Source organism: Adelges cooleyi, unplaced genomic scaffold, assembly GCF_023614345.1.
Source record: "Adelges cooleyi isolate 19-005CV unplaced genomic scaffold, UGA_ACOO_1.1 ACOO_flye_CR_arks_rails_tigmint_CR_PRNA_23, whole genome shotgun sequence".
Lineage (NCBI taxonomy): Eukaryota > Metazoa > Arthropoda > Insecta > Hemiptera > Adelgidae > Adelges > Adelges cooleyi.
The window spans coordinates 4,701,426-4,728,201 of NW_026095893.1; the positions used below are offsets into that span (position 1 = coordinate 4,701,426).

General features: G+C 29.8%; 1 protein-coding gene across 1 annotated transcript in view; it reads right to left on the reverse strand.

Moving 5' to 3' along the window:
• The window catches only part of LOC126835402 (semaphorin-1A), a 113,032-nt gene that overhangs the window by 83,525 nt on the left and 2,731 nt on the right, over positions 1-26,776 (reverse strand). The window contains exon 2 of the mRNA XM_050567972.1: positions 10,545-11,222. Coding sequence (XP_050423929.1) covers positions 10,545-10,692 — 148 coding nt within the window. The 5' untranslated portion in view covers positions 10,693-11,222. The remainder of the gene's footprint in view (positions 1-10,544; positions 11,223-26,776) is intronic.

Here is a 26,776-nt window from a genome sequence, read left to right on the forward strand (position 1 = left end):
ACGGAAATATTTTTAACACTTGAATATAACCGTTGGTTAACAACCGACACAAAAAACTTCAAAAGTCCATGTTTTAGAAATAAATTAAGCTAAAAAAAAAAAAAAAATTATAGCCCCCTCCTCAAGAAAATCCTATAAACGCCTCTAGATGTTTTTTCATCACCAACCATCGATAAGTTCCAAAGTGTATCATAATATCAAGCTCTAAATTAAAAAAACAAAATTAACGGAATAAAAAAAAACTCCTGTTATATTGTTTATATTTATTTAAATAATTTGACCAAACCCGAGCAGCCCAAAACCATCAACCCGTTAGGTTTTTGTTTATTAATTTATTCTTATTGTAGAGAACAATACAAAAATAAAAAAATTAATAAGACTGTGTCAGCAAAACAATAAGATTTTTAGGTTTTTGTAAAAATAATATACAATGAAAACGCGAGCGATGCTATAAGGTAATAATAGGCTGGACGAATACGAAGTACACTTTACTATACATACGACTCATTTAAATACAAATGTTTGATCATATTTAATACATTTTAAAATGGAGAGTGTATCATACATATAACATTCATTCGTGGTTCCTGAAAGGTCACCCTTAGCGTAACCTCTAATTTGTAAAAGCATTATTTAACAGAAGGGTTATAAAACTAGCTAAACACAAAAAAACTAAGACTATAACTGAACGTCCCTTAGCCCTAATCATATAAAGTGGGATAAAAATAATATTTAAGGTATTAAGAGTGAATTTGTGCAATCAAACGATCTAATTGTTTTTAAATATTGTTTATACTGTAGCCTTACGGCCTACAATAAACGATTTAAAATACCTATAAAAATCAATCCCTTAAACTTGATTTGACTATACAATTTGTTTTCGTTATTAAAATTTACATATTATTCGATCATTAGTTTGAAAAGATCACTGTGCACTGTTCTTTGTGAAACTATCACAAATTGTATTCTGTTTTCAAGCAAACTCCAAAACTCTAAATTAAAATGTTTAACATTTGCTTCCCTTTCTGGTGTATGTGGACTAACAAAAGAGCGTGTGAAAGAGACATGGACCCGACAGTTAAATGGCTACATACGAACCAAGCGCATATAATTAATTGACCGTTGCCGCTAATAAACATACGTGTAAGAAATAATAATAATAAAGTATATTATATTATATACAATCAACGATGATGTCATTGTAATTACCAAAATGACCCAAAATGATTAACATAGTGCTACAATCGTGAAAGCCATCGCCTATTTAATTACCATACAATTTATTTTACATTTTTTTTTCATAATATATAATTTTTTATTATAGTGGAATTTTTGTAATATAAATTATATAAAAAATGAGTTAGGCGTACATTATATGTCCTTAAAAATATTCAAAATATCTTATTTGCGTATTATTGATAATGTACATTATAGCCGAGTATTATATTAACGAGATTTCACTGTATAAACAATATAATACAATCAAAATCTTAATAAAAATGGAACCTAAGCAGTGTTAATTTAACAAAATATCATCATTTGAGTACAAAAATCCCTCTCTTATATATTACTTATTTATCATAATGTACATACTTTTCTTTTATAAAACCTAACATAAGGGCGAAGATTGAATATTAAAATTAAATTATAACATTAGAGGGGGGAGCGGGTTGGATCCTAAAAACCAATAAATATTTAATTTATAAAAAAGTTTTTACTGCACATAGGTTAAACTGGGAATTTATCAAGAAATGTTTGAAAGTAACGACAGCACAACGATTAATAGACACGGTTAGACTTTGACCCGAGATCATGGGTCATGGTGCATATTTGTATTACATTAAAAAATCTATTGCAACACTGAATGTACGTTAAACCCGTTGAGAAGTTTTTTTTAACAAATCTAACTTTTGTATCTCCTATTTCAAACTCTAACAAAGGAAATATTGTACCGGGTTATACATACTCATTGCTTTTCACTATACATTTATTTATGTGAGGTTATTTCAGCAGAAATTAGATTGGAATACATAACATAAAACTAAATGATTCGGACACCAAATTTAGTAAAAAGTAATTAATTCGATATCTTAGAGAAATAAATGTTTATCACTATAGTAAAATAATATTATAACGCTGAAATGATATTTTACTTTTAACTCCATTGCTACATAGTATACAGGACATACTCTTTATACAATACATTTCCTAGATAATATTTGGCCAATTTCTATGATTTACATTTCATACTAGGCTATCTAGGCATTAAGCTATTAATGAATATTAAAACGTTAAATTATCAAAAGCAAACATTTGTTAATTGTAAAACACCAGTCTCCATTTAAGCAAAAAAACAGGATATTTAAGACATACCGAGAATTTCACTACACTCCGTCGCAGAGAAAATATGGTTGCGCAGAAACAAAAATGCATTATCTTTGTCTGCGCAGGCGCATACCATATTCTCTCGACGAACGGAGTATACAGTTCTTGTTTCTCTATTTAGACGATCCTCGTAGTAGCCTTCCAAATCCCCCGAGGAATAACCCAATTTTGAAACATCAAAGAAATACACATAAAACCATAAGCGTTATATACATACATATATATATATATATATATATATATTATGTATATATGAGCGTGGTGTGTGTTTATAATGAATAAATATGATATGTCTGACGTATTCAAATTCCGAATATCGCTTTTCGCAAGTTCTTCTCGTTTTTATTTTTACTAATATTCGAAGAATTCTATTTTTAAAGCTATATAAATATATTATATATAATATAGTCTTTAATGTCTTTAAACGAGTAACTCAAAACTTTATAGGTGAGATGATTTGTTTTCGCTTAAATTAATAATATTTAAAAATTCAATTAAAATCACTATTCTGGTTTAAAATTAATATAGACGTTAATGGTTAAACAAATTATTTAAGTTTTAATATTTTTTATCAAAACTAAATGACAGCTTGCCAGACCAGTTATACAATTTATTTGGTTACTACTAATTTCATCACTTGGACATCTTAGGTTACCATTAAATGTATACAAAATAAAAATTATACAAGAAAACAATATACTCTTAAAAGTATACAATTTAAAATTCACTTGTAAAGGGTAACTCAATTCTTAAATTATAATATGTCTTTAAATTAAAAAAAACTATTAATTACAGATGAGGTTACTTGATTAAATCTGAAAATCTCATAAAACACCATATTAATACACCCATAAATAGGTTTATGTTTGTTGGAAAAATAAAAAGAGAAATTCGATTTATCGCTATCCAATTTCTGGTCTGACAGTGTAAAGTTTTAAATTCAGAAACTTCCGTCGAAAAGTGAAATAAAATAAACAATAATAGGATTACTGAAATACGAACTTTTATCATAATAAAAACGATCGTTGACTTCGGGGAATGAGTATATTTCGTTCAATTATAAGTTCAACATACATATGCCCTACATCTTTTTATTTTGTAAATGTTTATGTAACATTTTTTTTCTATCTTTGTATATATATATATATATATATAAGTTTTATCGAAAGAGACAGTTCTTTGAACACATTTCCGATACACATTCCCCCCACCCTCAAAATTGCCTTAATGCGTGTTTATACACACACACACAATGTGACGGTTTGTATTGATCTCTCCGGGGCACATAAACTTTCACCCCTTTTTCTACTGTATACTTATTTTGGCAACTTTCGCCTACCCTCCTACGTGTGCTCGAGAAAAGTATGCCCGACAAGGGCAGAGTATAGATACACAGCGGTGGGCGGAGTAGGTTTGTACCACCACGAGAATCCTGACGCCGCCAATTGTGTGCTGTGGCCATTACTACGCCGCCGCTGCTGTCCTAATTTGTAGACACCACAATTTGGGCACGTGCACAGCCAGCACGGACGCCTTAAATAAAGTGAATTTTTCAAAACGAAACAACCGTCTTCGATTCTCTTGTCTAAGTCGTTTCTAATATTTTTGTGAAATCCCAAATAACGTCATTCGTTGTTTGAACTTTGACATGTGGAAACAACGTCGGCCGGTTTGCGTTTAATTCGGCGGGCGCAGGGCGTCTCCGTTTTTTAATTAAAACGCTTATATGTGCACACAAGTCACAAATTGACACCAAAGTCCCAATCAGATCTAATGAAACGGTTCAGCGGTTTCAAACCGATGTACAATAACAAAGCGATTAAAACGCGGTTAATTAAAAATAAATTTATGGAATTATGAAACAAAAAATAACGGGTGTAACGGAAATGAAAATCTTAAAATCAACTTGTGAATGTAACGAGAGAGAAAGCCATAAGTAACGACTGCGTAAAAAGTAACTTAGGCGTGGTTCAGAGTATAAGAAAAAATTAGGTTAGAGCTGTATAAACAATGAAGCGGTAAGGGTAGTAATGGCGAAAAATGTAACGAAAGGATTAAAAAAAATACGTTTTGAGATAATAGAAAATTATACGATAATGTAGCTACTGGCTAATGTAAGAAGCTAGTTGACAACAAATCCCAAAAAGTTGGAAGAACTAATGAGGTAGTAGAATATTTATTTGCATTAAATGACAGTATTATTATGTCAAATTAGCAATGTTTTTTTTTAATTTGACGGAAGTCGTTAAAGGCATTGCGATGAATTTAAAGTGATTAGGAAATGTCGAGATAACCACTAACGTTGCTTGAATTAGTATTTTCGAACGTTTAAGTAGATGCTTCTACAGCAATAAAAACAGTAATACAGAAAACTGCAAACCAATAACTATTTACAGTTAGTGATCGGAAAAGGAAACTGTATTGTTGCTTAATACCGCAAATGCCTGGGTCATTTTAGATGGTACACTGCTGTTGTGGCTTAACGAGTATGTAGGTTACTTATCTGAATGTGCCCTTCCCGCCCCCAGGGGACGTGGTCCCCTAAGTAAACTCACGTTACCTGACGATGCAAATTTACTTTAGGTTCTATTTAACACGTTATACCGCCGTTCGCTGCTCTTTTCAGTAACAAAAAAGTATTTTCCAAAATTATATAAAAACTTTACCAGAAAATACAATTTTCGAAAAGAATAACCATATAATTTTATCTAAAACTGTTAAATTAAACGTTATTCCTGTCACATTTTTTTATATCGAGCACAAATCACAACTAGATTTTATTATGCTCCCATTATTATTAGAATATAGGTAAATATAATGTTAACTGTGCACATACAAGTGCGAAATTAATTTTTAAAATTTCAACGCGGCAATTAATTTAAGTACGGTATTCTACATTGCCTAATGGCTGAAACGAGCGACCCTTCATCGTGTGGTCAAACGGCTTTAAACACAGTAGTAGGATATTTACACAGTTTTAGACGAACACAATTTGCAATTCTGATGGTCGTGTCATACAATTTACAATAAACCGACCAAGCGAGATAAATAAAATATCAAATGTAACCATAATCGACGAACACTAAAGTAAAATATTACCTTATAACATTGCTCGTATTGTAATCGATAAGCTTAACCTTGATCGATAATAAACAGAAAAACAACAAGTTTTCTGCGAATAATCTACATGAATACTCATAATATTTAATGCAAATTGAAACATAATATAATACATAAATAACGAACATTTAAACGTCTATTAGCAATGATTATGTAATGCCCATTGAAATATGTAACAGAATACGAACGCGCTTAATTGCGCTAACATTAGAGACGCATAAACCAAATATAAGGTTATACGAATTAGATTCAAATCAGCAGCTGTGTAAACAAAGTCGTCCATGAACTTCAAATAAATTAACATGAATAACCTGAATGAATCCTTACTGCGGCACTGGAAGAGTGATTTCTATAAAGTGTGTTCCCTATTATTTGTGAGCAGTTTGACATGGGGATTTACTATTTGGCGACCCTTTAACGATACAGCTGTTTTTTTATTCATCTGTTCTCCTCGATGTTTGAAATGTGTATTTTTATCAAGTGAATATACGAATTAATTTTCACAACTTCGGGGTTTCTCTCTTATTTTATTTATACTGCAATATCGAATACCCAATATGGTGTTTTCCATTTGCACGCGCAAAAAAGATCTCAAATTTCTTCAGTTGTTCCCCCTGTTCTCAGTACCGATCTCATTAAAAATAATAATTGTACGTTGTATATTGTACTTCGACAACATAAAAAAAAATGTATAAATAAAAATTGTATACTACAATTACGTTTTTCCGGGAGAAACATTTAATTAATAAGCTAACAGTTTTATTGTATTTATTTACATTACTTATAATCTGTAAATAATATAATATATGGAATTTGTCATAATTAAAAATTATTTTAAACACATTGAAAACTACTTTTTAGATCAACACAAAAACGAATAATTTCGTATTAACTAATGCGTTTTTTATTCTATTCGTTTATTTCTCCGCAGTTACTTCACCCTCATAATTCTGTGGGAAATCGATACAGCTTTGTTGTATAAAAAAAAAATGAGTAGGATCGTATCTGGTTGAAAACACAGAAACCCTTACACTTTTTTTTTCAAAACACCCTTTGAAATGAAATATAGGGGTGATATTCTAATGACGAACAGACCCGACTTTTAAAAACTACAATAAGAACTATAATTATTTTACGTAAAACGAAGAAATCCAATAATATTCGTTCATCATCAATTAATATATACTTTGTGTTAACGCAAAATAAAGTCCAAGCGTTTCCTATAATACTATAGGAAAATGTGCGATTAACAAACGTCCTCACGTACAGTTATAATTACATATGAAAACAAAAAGGGTGTTGCCTAATGATTTTCCCCAAATTAAATCCAATCGATAAAACATGTAAATATATGCAAATTTTTATTATTCAGATACAAAAAAGGATCGAAATACAACCTTAAAAAATGTTCATTTGTGCCTTTTTGCTTTCTCTCTCTCTCTCAACACACCCCTATTGATTCGGCTTACAACCCAGCATGTTCCTCTCTAAGTGGCCATTTCGACAACCTTTCAAAATGCACGCTCACACAAACATCTCACCCCTATATTAAATAGAAAATACTATAGAAAGTCATGTAATAAAATTGATTTTAACCCTCAGTAGCTGGATATCCCTTCGCGACCAAAGGATATAGTGAACTATTATCAGAGGCGCTTTAATCGTAAATGTGTTTTGTACACAACGCGATGGGGAATTCCAGGTCTTCCAGTATAATTTTATTGTAATAGTATAAACGAGTGGAGAAACGACTTTTTTTTAGGCTAACGACATACCCTCGTTGCTTAATTATTGTCTCTAACGCCATACACCTCCTCTCTAAAGTATCCTTGTAATTAGCAACGGCCATGTAACCCAGCGCCGTCGGTTTTTTGTATTTTCGAGTTTCGTCTCACATTTATCCCGTCCTATATAATTAATCTTTATTATATTAAAAAAAAAATGTTTTTTAAACTTCCTTACTATTAAACATACTTCTCTAAAGAAAAAAAAATACTCGGTATGCTCAAAAATAGATTAGCAACTATCATTTTAATTAAACGAATAAAGGAAAATTATTTTTTTTTGTTTATAACACGATTCCCTTTGTAGTACACATAATGTTCGCTCACCGCTCTTAATTATAATTGACTTGGAAATAATATAACATTTAACACTATTTGTACAACACAATATGCTTAACGATATTTTTCTCAAACAAATGTATTTTCCCTCACTTTCAGCAGAAAAAAAAACAAAATAAAAAACAATGAATGGAAGCAATTTGTAGTTTCTTTTTTCTTTCAGCGATAAATAATTGTAGCGTTACTTTGTTTAGTTTAATTTAAACACGTATCTTGGTTAGAACTTTGGGGCAAATGGAAAACAACAATAGTCTACAGAATTGTACACTGTGTATACTACAAAAAAGATATACCCGTGAAAAAAGGGTCAAAAGTTTTAAACAAAACAACAACAAAATATTTTTTTCTCATTTATATACTTACAAATACATGGTTAATCAAAAATGTTATCAAAATAAGTGGAAGAAGAGTAATCGACAATACTTAATAAAAAAGTTTATAACTACTAAATAAACGAATGCGTCCTTGACAGGTTAAGTTCAATTATTAATAGTGATACTTTTATAATGGTGTACAAATTGTATAGAATAAAGAATACATAAAGTTGTAAGCTTACAACTTATATTTCATTGTTTCAACGAAGTATTAATTTAATATTGAATATAATTTCAAGTATTCAATATTTTCTGACAGTTATTATGTAACTTATTTAGGTTATAGTATTATAAAAAAAGAAATCATTTTAAAAAATACACAAGAACTCGAAAGATAAGTGATCAAATTGTAATAAAATATTAAAACTATTAAGGTAAAACTAATTTAAGTTTTTATATAAAAGTCGTAAAATAAAGATTTAAACAACACCTAAAATATTATTAACAGTTAGGAAATAATTTATATATATATATGTACATTTTTTTTAATATAATCTAATGTAAGAAATATGGAGCCACTTTCCAATCTTACCCAATCTCCTTAGAGGTGCTCTCAAGTAAACAAATAAATTATGTTTAAAAATCTCGTGTTTGTAAGAATAAATAGAACCTATTTTAGGGAGTACCTTAATATTCAAACAAATAATAATATTAATTAAGCACTATACAAATGATTTGATTATAGAGTTTTTTAAGAATAAAGTAAATTAGGTTTGAATATGCATACTTTTTTTTGTTAAAGTTTTTAATTTAAATTGCAACAAAAATGTTATATATCATCATAGATTTCTTATATCGACTACATAATTTAATAGGTATAAAATATTTGAAATACAAAATTATCAGATATGAGCAGAATAAAACAAACGAACTTATTGTTGAAATTGTACCCCTAAAATTATTTAGTTTATAATATACCACGATTATGTCTATGACTCTGACATTATATCTGTAACAACTGTGAATAAGTGTGTAAGTCGAATTTTGGTCAAAACTGACTAAGTACGCTAGGATGTCGTCCAAAGCGCCTAGCACACCTTGAATAAATGTCTAACTCGTGGGACCAACAAGAAAACCTTGAGAGAGATGTGAGTTCCTGATTATTACATGCTGATATAATATGGCAGCTGGTTAATTTAAAATTGCTCCCCTGTAAAATTATTAAAATCGACTTAAACACTTATTCACAGTTGTTACAGATATAAGGTAGCATTTTTCAAAAATGAAGTTTTAACTTATTTTGATTCACATTTTTTTTCCTATTTTTTGATCCGGGCAGGTTAATTTTAACATAAAATGTTTTAAGGCAAAATCAAAAAGAGTCAAGTACAAAATAATCATAAAGGTACTTAAAATAATAGATTTTTAATCACGTTATTTTTTAATATTACAACTATAAAAACAAACAATAAATAATACTTGTAACTATAGTTTAGAATAATTAACCCACATAAAAAAATCCCAACAAATCTATAATACCATCTAGTTTATCATAATATTCCAAACGATACACCAGTATTCGTTTTGTTCGAAATACTCAGTCACCAACACCAAAGATGGAAGAAATATCTACTGTATACGTCTAAACAGGAAATGAATAATAAACCATTGATTGTTACGAGATTGAAATAAGTAACTTAGGTATACCGTATAACCCATCCGGTATCTTGAGCCCGTTCGGTCATTACGATTTCATGTAAAGGTAATGAGCGAACGGGCTGAAGATGAACTGAACGGGTTTTACTTGTATAATATTGTGAGAACAAAATTTAGGTTTTTATTCGTCTAAAAAAAGAACTATACTTTAGGCCGTGTACTGTAAACAGACTACTACGGTGAAATAAAAAGGGGGAAATAATTGAAGCGTGGTAGAATTAGCCTTTCAGATTGTCGACGAACAGATGCGCGTTTCAAGAACACATGTGAGGCCCCATCGGTGTCTAATACGGGCCGGCACCGATCATAACTATTACGTGTGGTTTCTTGGGTTTTACAAATTGTTTTTTTTTGTTTTAAAAAAATTACAGTAAAACTTCCAATATTTTAGTTTACTGTGGCATGAAAAAAAATAAATGCCGATCTCATCGAAAAGGAACGAAAATGGGACCCGAGATATTCCGGGCACGTCGATTTGGCCGTAATCACCCAGTCCGTTTCTTTGGGCCGAATCCATCCAATGGCACTAGCGCCTGAGGGTAATGACATATCTATACATCGTGCGAGTATTCGAAAGACGTTCAAAGATTAAAAGGCCTTGATGACTCATCATCAATCACCAGCCGATATGAGGGATCTCCACCACCACCCCATAACCGTTGCCGAAACCGCGTGGAGGTCGGCGTGCGGTTCATCGGTTCGCACGCGGCCGACGGGGAACCCCGACGGCGTCTACTGCCGGCCGCCCAAGCACCCCTTCAAGAATTGCATCTGGCCTCTAAAAAGCAAACGGCCCGGCCGCTGCTTCGTAATTAGCTGTTAACCGTTGTTGTGGTCCGGCCAAAGGGACAATAATATTATTACTGTTAAATGGAACAAAACTCACTTCGAACAGCAGATATTTTCGGTCGGACGTTTTCCTGCCATCCCGCTTCGGCTTCAGGCGCCCACATGACCGCTGTTATCAGCAGAGCGACCGCGCCGATTAAAACCGGCGTTTTCTTCATGGCCAACTGCAGTCGTACGGACGACATTTGACGTTGTTGTACACGTAGTACCGGTCGGCCGTTCACATCGAGTCGATTTACGGAGAAACTGAACGGGTACAACGAAAATACCACGAAAGGATAATGATAATTAACGACTGTTAGTCTTTAATACTAAAACAATAAGAGTATTATACATACATATATATGTTTATAAATATCACGAAAACACGAACACGTGAAAGTGGTCAAATCAAAACACCGCGTTAGCTATTAATTACTTAACAAAAAAAAAACTATACATTTTTTTTTAAACCGATACACGTTGGGGGTAGGAAGAGGAGAGCGAAATAAAAATAACGAATTAAAGGATATTGTGTGTGCGTACGATAACAGACGTTCGCGGCGGGACTGTGTGGTCGTCGGCGACGCGCGACTCAGCACCACTGACGCAATGCGAATCCGAGACAACGGTGGCAGCCCGACCGGCGCATGGTCATCTAACGACAACGGCGACGGTGGCCGTTACGGTAGCCGCTGCGTTCAACGGCATGCTCAACAACAGTGGCCGCATGCATCTGAAACAACAATTGTTAATAATTATTATTATTATTATTATTCTTTGTTAGGTATTATTGTTATTATTACACCATATTATTAACTGCACATTATTTTAGTACAACATTATACGGTCGGCGATGACCAAAAAAAGCCCATTTCATTGACGCTGTACAGCCAAAACCCGAGGCGAAGTGGCCAGTCTGGAATTAAGAATTTTCCAAATGGTCTGAATCATATAGAATAGTGTCCTAATTCGGATTAAGTGAGAAAATTCCTATAAACTTAATATAGTTTAATTCTTTCTGTAAAATATTTGCTAGCTATTTTACCTAAAATAAGTTTTGTATATATTTTAATCTTTGATATTAATATTTATTTTACTAAAAAGTTTATCTACAAATTGTAGTTAATATTATTGGTTGTTCATAAGTTACATTAGCGCAACATGAGGGAGGCTGGAGAAGTTCAGACTCTTTTAAACTATTAAAGCTCCCTAAGAATTTCAGTAAAATAAAAACGTTACTTGAGAGCTATGTAATATGCACTGGCGCCACTAGCTCTAAAATATCGGGGAAGGAGAGGCTGAAGTCCTACAATAAATTTAGTTAAAAATAACCAGAGCGCGACATCGCCATCACCCAACTTCTAGTGTAGTACTATAGCAAAATTATATTTACTTATTATTGAAATTAAATATATTATGTCTTAAGAGATACCTATTTTTTTAGAGATGTGGCCATTTCTGATTTTTAGGTAAAATTAACTTTTCAGAATTGTTTTAGAATATAATTAAATCCAACTTACTTAATAATTAAATAAATACAAACGACAATTTGTGATGTAAAAATTGGAAGGGTTCCTACAGGCTGCGTTGCCCTCTAATTTTCAAAAATTTAATTTGTAAACGTCATAATAAGTTTGACTATCACAGTTTTTAACTTTTTATTTGGGTAACTATGTTGAATATTAAAGGACGATGCAGTTTGGGAAAAAAATATTATTAAATTATTATCTAATCACCACACGTTTCATTTCCCGTAAAATTATTGTTTAATAATAAAAATATATAAGCGGTATAAAATATATTATATTTACGGATTTACCTCAATTAAGTCAAGCTATATATGGAACAACCACAGTTTACATTTGGCCTTAATAAAATACATAGTAAAATATTCTAATAGTTTTGGGAATTATTTAAATATGAGAAAACTTGAATTCAAATATTTTGGATTCGAAATGATAAAAAATCGATTTTACAATCCGAATACATTACTTTTTAAATTTTGAGTCTTTAAGTTAAATAACTCGACTTATCATTAGTACTTGAATCCAAAATATCCTAGTTTGAATTTTCGAGTCAATATTATTTCAACTATGCATTTAGCTCTTTTGACTGACGAGGTCTGATAATTTAGCGGACTAGACGCCTAGTAAAAAATATTATAACTTAAAAATTCCATCTATAAAGTAAGGCCGACCTTAATTCCATTTTTTTCTTTAATGTATACAGGATAATCATTTTATCGTAAGACACGCTGCGATATTGTTTGCATGGTACATTATTATAAAAATACTAAATATGTACCTTTTTAAGTATTTTTAAAAGCTCTAACATCAGTTGAACTTAAATAGTAATGCAAATATTTAATTTACTTGTTTAATTAAATATAATTTTCTAAAAATTGACTGGTCGATAACCAGTTTTGGATAATTCATTTTAAAGTTATTAAAGTTTAAAATTTACGACGGTAAGTGGAGTGCGCAGTTGAGTAATGAGCGCAAATAAAAATAATACTACACTCCACCCTTCCTCTCGTCCTAATTTTTAAACTTTAATAACTTTAAATGTAATTATCCAAAATTGATTATCCACCAGTTAGAATTTTCAGAAAATTATTCTTAAATCAAAATGTTAGTTAAATATGTACGTTATCATTTAAGTTTAAAAAGTCAATACAGATCTGGAAAATACTAAAAAAATTAATATTTAGTGATTTTATATTAATGTAAAAAAAACACAAATAATTAAATATTTGCAATAGAAAAACTACAAACCCGTTTTTACTTTGTAAAAATACATGTCTTACGTTAAATTGATCACCTGGTACTAAACCGTAAATATAATTTTTTTTAATAAGCAAATAAAAAACTATTTTAGAAAATTGGAAAGGGAGGTTAAAATACTTTTTGATCCTCTACAACCCACCAAAAAGTGTCAGTAGCCCCATCTAAATGACAATTAGTCTTTCTATTGTTTTAATAGTTTCTATAATATATTCCATATAATAATATTGTTATATAGGTACAACTTTTAATCGTTTAAAAAATGGTTGGTGCTAATATTGTATTATTACAGTTAACATATGATTGTTACACAATAGTTTTGAATATTGTAATTTGTAATTTAGGAGCAAATATATTTAGCCAATAACTAAATATAGTTTATTAATTTTAACAATTGATTTAGCCGATTTATATACATTTTTCAAATAGGCAGTTGTGCAACATTATTTAAATAAATAGTAAGTGATAGATAATAAACTATTTAGTAGAAACACAATAGATGATTCTACCTGTCAATATACGATACGGGTAACCACACAAAATATGTTGAAAATATGGAGTTCAAAAGCAAAACAAAATAAAAGCACTTGAATATATAACATATTACATATGTATAACAGGACCAACTAAAATATTTATTTTATACTAATGAGTTGTTAAGTGTTCTTATAATTCTAAAAGCATCTGGAATCTAGAATAACTCTAATCGCTGATTTATATCGCGGTGACTATGAGTTTGTTTTTTAATCTAACAGATTTACATTAAATTTATGGAGCACTTTTATTTTTTTTAAAAGACATAAATAGTAGTTAACTCGAATTTCTAAAATTAAAGCGCATACCCGATTTAGACAGTACCTAATATACATTACTCAAGTTGGTTTGGGCATATGTATACACACTGTTGCCAGGTTGCATAAACGTTCATTAAATGTTTAACGACATTAAATATTATGTAGTGGTTTCTATTAAACATCATTTAATAGTCCATAATTATTGGTCTATTAAATATATAATTTTTCTGTGTAATTCGGCTGTACTAATACGTTTAAAACTAAAACTGATATAATTTATAAAATCTGTTCTATATTCTCCGGAGAGATACTTATTTTATTAGCTATTATTTAAGTCCATAAAAGTAATATATTTTTTTAATGCTGAGCTGTGCTAAATCAACATAGCTTTATTTTTTTTTTTATCAAACTAGTAATCGAGAAATATAACTGTTAATATTTAATAGAACGATATGTCTAAAATTATATGTATAAAATAGATTTCCGAAATACACATTACACAGCATATACATTAAATGTTTACCATACATAAGAATAATAAAATCATATTTTGTAGAAACGATAACAAATAAAATGTTGTAAGTATATAGTAGGTACTTATAATTCACGATTTACGACTTAAGTTATGAATTAACAAGTAAAACACCTGTTACTAAAAACAAAATATTAACTTTTATATCTTCACTACTACTTTTTTTCAATTTTAATATTTTATTAGAAAAAATGTATTTACCTGTATAAGTTGAAAATAAAAAGTTACTAAATACAATATATCACAAGATGTTCCCGCCTTTTATTTAAAACCCGTAAACGAGAAAACCCTTACTTAAAAAAATAATATAAATGTAAAATTATTCCGAAGAACCAGTAATGGAAAAATACAAAAAACAATAAAGAAATTAATATTTAAAACCCTTAACCATAAAAATTATTATTGATATATTAATTAAATAAATTATTTTTATGGTTAAGGCTTTTAAATATTAATTTCTTTATTATAATATATAAAAACCATAAGTTGTTGTTTTTTCTAGATTACAAAAAAACCTTTTAATACATTTGTTATATTATGATTTGTCGTTTTGTTTATAATTAGCTCATAGTTTATAAATGATAACGAAAAGGGTGAAATGAACGCCAATCCATACATTGTATAGTTGAATGACCAAAAGTATACATAAAAACTGCATAGGACATTTTTAATAGTCTTTGTTTTGGAAGTCGCGTTACTGTAGATAGGTCAACTCATAACTCAAAGGTCTTGTCTTATATCGTTGCACTACTACATTTGAATTTATTTACATTAGGTACTGCATGAGTTAAATACATGGATTGTCTTTAATTTCAATCCAATCATTTACAAAACAAAACATTGTCATGTTAGTATCAGTAGACATATTTCGGTTTTCTATGAGGTACATGACACATACATAATGCTGTGACGCTCAAATATTTTGTTCCTGTAAAAAATATAAATTTGTCTAGGCTGTTTTATGCAACATTACAATATTTTTATTATTATTAAAAGTTTCATGGACCTCAGGACAAAAAATTCGGGTGTGGTAAAAGTAGGTAAAACAAAAGATTTGGTTAACTTAATAGATGATGTCCGAGCATTTAAATAAGTCCTAACAACTAACCATGCTTATAATAATTAAAATATAAATATTTTTAAAAAATACTCCTCAATTTCTTTTAAAAATAATAAGTAATCTAACAACCAAAGGCCTTGCAATATTAATTACATACAGCAAAATACTGATAAACATTTTTATAGAAGGTTGAGGGCTGAAACCAGTAACAAAACTACAGCCAAAACCGCCCGAGAACATAACAACATCATCTCGTGCTCTATAATATAATATATTTAGTCTATATGTAAAAAAGTATACCGTGCAAAAATGCCTTAAAATAGTATACACTACCTCAGGGAACTACCCTTTCTTTTCTTGTAGTAACTACGCCACTGGTTTTAAAAAAGACATGTATTATTTTGATTTTTAAGCAAAGAATAAGTGAATAAACTATACATTATAATATAATGTGAACAATTTTATTCACATACCAAACGCCAAAAAAATGTATTTACACTTTTAAATCATAGTAAAGTTGTGTTAAAATAACAATTGTGCAAAAATAACCTTATACCTAAATAAATGTTACGGTTAGTATACATAAGCAACTATCCAAAAAAATATTGCAAATTGTAAACAACCAAATTCAGTTATTGGTTTAATAAATTCCAACGATTATTAAAATTATTGTTATGCTGACAGAGAAAAGAGCCTTTGAAACTAACCTTTTTTCCCCTTTTAAAATACTCTCCTGAGTATACATAATATTAAGTTGTGCGTTCACTTAGCATTTTCTAGTAGGTACAGTCAGTTAAATCTAATTAACGCAGTTGAGGGTACGTACACACCGACTTATGTATTACTTTATTATGATGTTATACAATATACATTATTATGTAAAGGCGTCCAAAGAATCCTAAGTCCAATTAAAATGAAAACTAGTTGTATTGGTGTACAATAACGGGGAAAAATGATCTCTACTTTTTACTTTAACATACTCCCTACATCAAAATAAAAACTTTATCAAAATATATTGTTCATGAAAGAACATGTAAAAAAATGTAAACAATGTTTATGTAAAAGTATAATAGCTTATAGGTTGATTAGACATAAGCATGCGCATGGAATGAGCCGAACATTGAGCAGGACCCATGATGTTTGGTTATTTTTTCTATTTAAAAAGGTACTTATGATTGTATAAAACGCTTGTATTAAAGAATTAGCTCTTATAATCTAGCTTGATATGTTTAGTTCAGGTTTGTTTAGTTATGTTTAGGTGGTTGGGGTACAGGAGTCCATTGAGCTTCAGAATTGACTAAAAATTGTAGTCTGCCTATTATAATATGTATAGCTGGCATGATTGTCTTGATTAAGTAATCACGCATTTTAAGCAATTTCAAGGCGATAATAATTTTTAGTTTATTCAACCAATAAGACAATCAATTACGTTTTAGCCGTTTATGAATGCCATGATTTGTAAGAAATAAAACCGTAAAACAACACGGGGATTACTGTAATGATTGTAGTAGAATCGTTTAATATTAGCTCAACAACTATAGCCAAAGGTCAAGTATAAAGTTGAACTGAATAATTTCTATTGTAATAATATTATTCAAATTGAATGACTATACACTGTTGAGTATTGACAACTGTTCTCAGCGCCATAGCAGTTGATTTTAATTATAATCAACAAAAATTTGTCGATCACATAATTTAAATGTGTATTAATTTGTTTTAACTGTACAACTTTTAACACAAATAAAATATAAGTCAATAAGGTAATCGCTCGACACCACGCATTATTATCATAAAAACAACAAGTGCGTGAAAATCGCTATTATAAGCTCACTAACAATTACTTTAAATATAATACATAATACGTTCAAAACACACATTTTGTCGACTTTTAATCGATATACTTTAATTGAACATACACACACACACGTTCTAAACACAATAACAGGCAATCATCAATATAAAATCGGGCCAGCAGAAAATGATAGGGCACATGCGAAAACACGGGTTTGCTTTTTCAGAGACCCGTTGAAAAATACTTATATGAAAGAAGGGCGGCTTTATAAACGAACTGTGCGTGTCAATCAAAATGTCAAATCAAGTAAAACTGTTTTAATTGGTTGGCCGACAGGCGGGATCGCGGAAAAACGGCTTGGTATGTTATAAACTGCATTTGCTTGTTTATGCAAGAACAAAGTTGACTAAACTTAAAGTTTAATCTTCCTGACATACAAAACAATAACTTTTGATCTCTGCTAAATAACTATCCTGTAATTGATGAACTGTAATATTTTCCAATAAAAGCTAGTAATAAAAAAAAACTATTCAACATTAAATTCCATGCTAATGCCGATCTTTTATTATGATTCATGGTCAATGCATTCTGGAAGAAAATATTAAAATCTGATCACTCCACGTTTTTTTTTTCCTGTAAAATAATTTTTAAATATAATATTATAATGACTTGTAAACGATATAGAAAGTAAAGTCTTTTCGGTAGTCCGAAAGAACTACCGCATACACAATTGTGTATGAGTCATTCGACCCACCCAAGTTTAAATTTATGATCAATCAGGGAAGAATGAAAATTTAAATATAATTGAAATAAGCCTTCGTTTGGATGCTTCAGTAATATTCACTGAGCATATACATTTTAATATGCAAATTTATAAAAACAAAATATGAATGCTTTTTCCTTAACGATTTTTAAATATGCAATTAATCTCTAGCAGTACTTAAATACAAATTGTACGCTTAAACAATCAAATACAGATTTCAATTTTGTTACAATTAATTTCAAATTATTTTTAAAACAAATACTATAATGTATAATGATTAAGGTCATGACGAATCTATATAAACTACAATAAAACAATAGGAAGTGGAATTGTTGAAGAATAGTGGTTAAAAACAAATCAGAATTTCCAGCTAACGTAACCTAAAAAAAAATTTGGTTATGATGAAAATATAAAGTGAAGAAAATAATAAAAGTTTAAAAATTAAAAAAACGTAAGTATAAAATTGTTTATTATATCTTCTTATTATATAAATATAAATATTATATATATATTGGTTACACTAAGCTTATATTTCTCAATGGAATTCAAAACTAATAATAAATATCACAACTTTTTAATATTGTTGACTTAAAATAGAATAAGAGCAAGTTGAAAAACACTGAATATGATTTCTTTATTCAAATATCGGAACGCTTATGAAAACACGTCGTTTTCAATTTAGATATTGAACAATAAAATACACATTTGGCGTTTGAACCTATAATCATTAGCTATCAATAAAACTGTCCCATTAAAATAAGTTGTTTATGAGAGTAAAATCTTTTTCTTTTTTTCAACACTGTTTTCTTATACAATGATTTTCTCCAGTTTGAACCCTTTTTAATGACGTTCACCTTTGAGTCTGTTCATTAAAATACATACTGGTCATTTTTTCTTTCATTCAAAATATCTTATTTTTCAAACACTAATGAGTGATGACAATTACTTCAGGTTTCTATATCTAAAATATAGCCTGGTTTGATTTCAATTGAACGATCTTGACAAGGTTCCAGGAATCTTAACATTCATTTATCACAAGCTAGTTAGATTGTAGGTGTCATAAATGACAAATTGTACAATTAACTTAGAGCCAATACCAGCCATTTCTTAGATACATGTTTTATTTTTTTACAATCATTAGTTATTAATGTTTTTTATAAAGGTTTTGGAAATGTTATTTAACAATTTTTTTTTAATTATATTATGTTATCCTTATTTATTTTTTTTTAATAATAAATATTTATTATCAGAAACTTGTACTCTAAATAGTACAAAAGATGAATTAGTACAACAATATCAAAATAATAGAAATAACTTTTACTTATACATAGAACTTTTTATTAATTTTGATTATTGCTAAAAGTCTAAAGAGTTTATACATTTTAAGCTACTAAACTTTAACAAGTAAGGCCGCATAGCTGCTATAATATCTACTACTTATCTCATAGGCTTATTTACTATTTTACTTAGAAATTAATTATTTTAATTAATTTCAAACATCCTGACCTACCTGAGACAAATCAAAAACTAATCTACATTTTTTTCCTAATTCCAGTAATCAAGAAAACTTACTCATTTTATATTAAATACGTTACATTAAACCAAAAACAGACTACAGCTAGTTACTTTTTAAAACTACTCTCAGCCCATGCGGCTATTTTTAAATTCATCTAAAAATAAAAGTGTTACTCTAAACAGCTTCAAAGTACCAAATGATATACAAACTGACTAAATAACCATACTAAGCTTAACCGGAAATTTATATTCAATTAGTAGGGAAATTCACATTATTAGCTTGACACGGAGCTGAAAAGATATCGTTATTACAATGATGTTTATTTTTTGTGTGTGTGTCTGGACCCACAATATCTTCTAAACCGCCAAACCAATTTCTTGGTGTAGCAACTGTTTAAATCAAAATTTGTACCTGAAATGCCCAAAATTTAAAAAGATCACCAAAACAAATTACATATTTTTCAACTTAAAAATATGGCGTTATATAACTATAAGGTGGGGCAGTGGGTTCTGACGAATTATTTTAAAGTTTATTAGTTAAATCGTCAGAACCCCGCCACCTTAAAACTGCCGAGTTAGTTCCAAAATATGGAATATTGCTAAGACATAGTACTATCAATAAACGTTCACAAACCAAAACAAATCATAAACCCTTTCCCGTAGAAGGAGTGGAAACTTTTTCTTTATTACACTTTTTAGGTGAAATTGTTGGGGCTTAATGTCTCAACATTAGACCTAAATTAAATCTAGATATGAGGCTAAAACATATACCATTTTTTAAAAAATGTTGAGTCATATTTTTTTTATAAAGGAAAACCACCAAAAAAAAAGGAACAATTACATTTTGACCGTAGCCCGTAGGTAGTCAATATTATTATGTTGCTTTGTGTGAGTAAATCAACAGTCAACGGGTATTTGAAAATATTTTCATTATATTGTTAATTACGATATATGGGTAACTATGGCAATAAATTATTATAGACAAACGATCAACCCTATTCGTATCCACTCTTATAACAAAAAGACATTTTTAAACACATAATTGTCATTAGGTACAATGCTCTTATCGATATTTGTATTTCTACTATTACAGATTCTTATCGAAGCGCTTATTTGAAAAGGATTTTATTACTTTCAGTTGTAATAATTCATATGGTTCTGTGACCACCCCCGCTTCAATATGCTTCGTCTCCACTATTCTTCGACCCCACTGTACTGGCCTTTTACTTATATCATTAACAATTCAAACAAATTGAATACACTAAATCCTATTAATTATAAATGTCCACATTTTATTTCAATAGTACATATATTATATGTATGACTCAAATGCGGGCAATTACAAATAAAACAGTAATTTATATATTTTTATATATAAGTACAAATATTACCAATTATTCTAAATTGTGTAATATGATAGTTATCGTGTCATTATAAAAATAACAAGGTTTAAATTTTAAACAGAAAAGGTGAGAATTGTTAACTTTATAATATCCAAACTACAGTCTGTAGTTTGTCAGTATCGAAACTTAGTCAATTCATACCCTATGGAAAATACTAAACTAAACTAAAAGTATTTACATAATCGAGGTTATAAAAAATAAATTTAGTCAAATCTTACACAAAGACTTCATTTTAACAAACACTTTAATATTCAGATTTTTATATAAAGCCTTCAAATTCAACATAATACCTATATCTACTTAATATACGAAGTACACAAATATTTTAATTATTAAAACATTTTATAAATGAAATAAATACAAAAAGCAATTAAAGTAACTAGTAGCAAAACAATTATTTCACGAGTTTAAGATTTAACCATTTTGATCCTATTTGATTATCAATCCTAGATAGAGTTTCAGGTATAAGAAACATATTACACATTCAACATTACGACAACAAAGCGAGCGGTCATTTGAATAAAAAGCTGTAGTCAAAATGCTTTCTGATTTGATTTTGATTTTGAGGAGACAAGTGTTCAGTCACCTTGTGAGATCAATCAATATTTAAAGAACAAATAGAGGTGGTCGAAAAAACGTAAGGTAAAAAAAATAAGTTTAAAAATAGCGGATATCAAATGGATAACATAACATCAAATAATTTTATGTATCCGTAAAAACCTTTATTTCCAAAATCCAGGTTTCTTATCAAGGTTAAGTTTGTCTTTTCGTAAAATTTCTAAAAATACTACTTTATACAATTTTACTTGAATTTAAGTTTTTGATGACGTTTCCTATATAAAACGCTCACTACCTGTCAAATGCATATAAAAATACATAGTTTTAAAATAATATTTTTAAGGATAGAAATTTAAAAAAAAATGTAAGGTTCACTTCAACACTTCTTAACGATGGATTGTATTGTCTGTCGTCTAATCCATATAAAATATAAATGTTCTATGGACGAATTAAACGCAAACTTTGAGTTTAGCTAAGCCATCAAATATTATAATGGAATTCCCGCAAACAAAAATGGCATGCTATAATCTACAAACACCTAATCGTATTCACTAGTTTATTAAAACTACTGCAAACATACAAGACAACTCTAAACACAAATTGATATATCACTCACACGAAGATTATTCCTCCTATAGGCGTTTAACAGTTTAATCTCCCATTTCAAGTATCTGGAAGTGACACTTGATTCTAAACTTTGTTGGGTTCCTCACATCGTCTACCATAAAACCAAATTATTCCGTTGGCCCGCCTGCTACGCTTTATCAATTTGGAGATTTCGTCTCCCCTTTTACAGTCAAGGTTTTCCTCATACGTATTTTCTATGAAAACTGAAAAGTATACATATGCCATGCTTTAAAAATACTTGACAGTACAGGATGATTCGTTAACTATGGCCCAGTCAATAACTTAAAAGATATAAGACTTTAAAAAAAAAATGTTATGCTTTTATAGTTATTAGTTGAGACAAATTTAATAAATATTTTTAAAAAATATAACCCCATCCCCTATATATTTAACCCGTATTAACTTAAGTTTTTAAATGGTAACGTATATTTTTGATTAACTTTTTAAATTAAGAATAATGTGTAGAACATTTCAACTGGTCAATAACCAGTTTTGGATAATTAGTTTCAGTTATTATAGTTAAAAATATTAAATTTAACCCAACTAATAGCTAAAAAAAATTTAAAAAAAATTTTAAAAAGTATAATATTTTTTAGGTTATTGACTGGGCTGTAGGTTAACGAATCACCCGGTACATTAGTTTTCATTTAGTCCTAGCCTCCTGGATTTTTCAGTACACAATGTTTTGATACCGGGGAACTATTCGATATTATTACTCCTACAGCAACTAAAATTCTGTTTACTAATTTGTCTTCACCAATTTCGTAATGTAATAAAAAAACCAAAGTCATCCACTGGAAAAATACTCTTCAGCCGAACACTATAAACAAAATTAACTATATAAACTCATTGTCCAACATACCACTGTCAGTTAATCTTGGTTTATACCGGAAAGGTACACTGTTGCCTACACTCGCCTTAGGCTAGGTCATAATTTCTATCATCCCATGTACAAAAGCGTTTCTATTACTCCAAAATTATACATGTATAATTTGTTTTAAAATTTCTAATTTCATTATGTTTAAATTAGAAATTTCAAATTATACACACTTAGTTACCGCAATCGAGTATTGGTTTTCTTTAATTTCGGGCATTAATAATCAATGCTAATGTTCACATCTTTAGCCCTATAAAATCCGGATTCTTATAACGCGCGATTCAGTTTTGGTTCTTTCCCGCCAATTTAGAATTTAGCATACCACACAAATTAAACGATTCGAACTCCCTATATAATGTCGCCGATGTACAGAAATCTGATAATTTCATTAATATAATATTAGTAAACACACACACACACAGCCCCATATTTTCTGTAAGTTATCAACCACGAGCTGCTTATTAAGTAACTTTGTATAGTCATGGGGGACACGACAACAAAACGTAGTTGACATTATAGTAGTCGTAATACGCAAGTAGCAGTTCATTTAATGTATTTTACGCCACAGAGGTCCTCTTCGTTAAGTACACCAAAGGGAATCTGATCACCATCAGCGCCGCCGTCTACTGATAATACTTTTCTTTTCTTATTTTTAATTAAACGTCAACCACGGACGGTATACATACACAGTATACACACACACACACACATACGACAACAATGTGCAGAGTCGACGGCAGAAGATGGAAGGAGCGGATGGTAGTAGGGAACGTCCGCTACACTATACTACGGCCGTGGTACGGGGATGAGGCAGCAGCGTCGGGAGTGGTTATCTAGGGCAAAGGAACGACGAGGGGATCAACCGCCACCCCCGGTGGTGACCGCAAAACGATAGGGAGACGGGGCATGAGGATGCAGAGAACACTAAGGCGCGCTCCATAAAGGATCAATAGCCCACGCTGAACGCATGCGTCATTCCCGACGGTCGTACACGTGCTGCCTCAGCTGCTACAACACACGACTCGCCCACGGGATTTGGGCGAGGCACAAACCGACCATCGTGAAACTCTCTTTATCCTCGACAACAATAATATTAACCCAATGTAATAATAATAATAATAATATGTAATAACTAATACAAATATTCTCGCCGGCAGATAAAACTCTAAATATTAACCATAAACGAAGAAACTAACGAGTACATTATTATACTGCTTTATTAATCGGTCTTCCACTCTTGCAAAAGCATACTCGTAAATTCAGGGATAAGCAAAATACAGTATTTTTTTAATTAAATACAAAACACCTTTCAATCGTATTTATTAAAAAATAATGAATATGTTACCATTTTTTTTTTTTAACAAATATTAATTTTGAATTATATAAAACAAACAATACTATGTAATACAGTCTAATTATTTGGCAAACAAAATTTAACAATGGATTACGACAAAAACCTGACGAATTTTCCTTTTTCAATGCCATTTTAAGTGTACTTACTAATCCATGTAGCCATTAAGAATGTACGCGTTTTAATACTTTTATTGGAAAATCGAAATTTCCTTTTTTTGTGATTTTTTTTTTTTTTGTTGCAAACTTGTACGTAAAACAAATTTAATAACTAAGTTTTTAGATAAAAAAAGATGATTAATTAAGTTTTTGGGTTATTAACGAACAATTTAAGGAAAAAATAATAAATTCTAAATAGCGGAAGGGAAAAACTAAAAACCATGTGTAACTCGTAAAAAAATACTGAAAATAAAATAACTATAAGAACATCGTAAAAATAATTAATTTTGTTGATAATATCATTGAGTGTATATTGTATATATGTACAATATATACTCAATGATAATATGATTTGCACGAAAAAACTTCATTATTATAACAGATTTGGTTTAATATTTTTTACGAGTTACACATAATTCAAGTTTTTTATGGCACCTTTTAGAATTTATTGTTTTTGTCTTGAAATTAGAATTCATTAAATTATTCTTAATCGAAATTAAAAAATGTTTTTATTGCGATGTATACATAGTGAGTAAAAAGAAATCAAAAAAGTACCGCATATTTCTTCTTTACCACGTCAAAACTTAATAATGTGTCACTACATGTATACAATGTATAACAATAACGTAAAATATCATATTAATTTAATCTTCCACACAAAGGAAAGACGTTTTTGTTCATTTTAGCTTTGATACTAAAAATATATATTGATTACTTATGTTTTGATTTTTGCCATTCTTTATTCACGTGTTCCATTTATTTATTATTTATATATTATATAATCTGTCATGTTTAATATATTGGTAGATAATGTTTTCGAAACACCAACAATCAGTATAATAACGTTTACACAAACGTGACAATAACATTATATTCTGGAATAAAACTATTTAAAAGTACACTATTTTTAATTTTCTTAATTTGATTTTGCATGAGCACAAGGGAATGAGCTTTGGATAGAGAGAGACGGAGTGATCTATGTTTATCAGCGTGTTCTTCAAATTTGTCCCTACCATGAAGTCCTTATCACACCAATTGTTAATTAAAACAGATAAGCCACGGTATAGGAATGTTTCGGAACTAAACAGATGTTTTTAACAACAGCTAGAAGCGCTAAAGCATTAATTTAAAACTGAGGCTTTAAGCTCTAGTGGCTGAAAATTACTATAGCGTGGCTTATCTGTTTATTATAAAATCAACGGTACTGGTTTATTAGAGTCACGCCAAATCATAGACATTAAACGGTCAGTTTAGCTTAAGCATTATTTAGTACCAACTAGCCACCTATGTAGTTGTACCTCTGTTGTTAGCGAATGCTTAAGTTTAAACTAGCTACGACCACACGTGGTTATACAGTAATTATACAAAACTTTCTTTTGAAACCCCGTTCCCTGTTATTGTTTTGAGATTATCACGTGATGCTGAGAACGTATTGGTTTTTTTGGTCATTACTATCTAAACAGTGTGCCTTTTTCTAAATAAAATATGCAAAATCAAAGTTCAAACACCCAGTTACTAAGACCCGTAGTTTCACTCTATACTCGCTAAACACTAAACTCGCTTTTATGTTTTCGAAACTTTTACCCAACTTCCCAAAACCGTTTACCTCCGACCACTAATCCCTCGAAAATTAACCACGAAATCCCCTTTCTCGGTCTATTGCAGCATAGCAACATAAAATGAAACGCTAAGAAGATCAAGAATCATGATTCAGGATTTGTATAGGTTATAAAATAACATCATTAAATTTATTTATTTATTAGTAAATTATTTATAAATTAATTAATTGCTAAGATTATTTAACTATTATACATTGTCTGTATATTGTGTCACATAAGCAAAATCAGATACATTTACCAATTTTTTCTTTATTAAACTGGTTTTAATTATTCTCGACGAAGGTGTTAAAAAAATTACCTTGATACATGTTTCCCCATGCAGCAATCAACAATATATAAACTGATTACATACTGAAATATATAGAGCTGCCGCCATTTACAAGCGATGATATGCATGAGGTCCCAAAAGACCTTTAAATTTTAACACGCACATTATACATAAAATCTACAACACA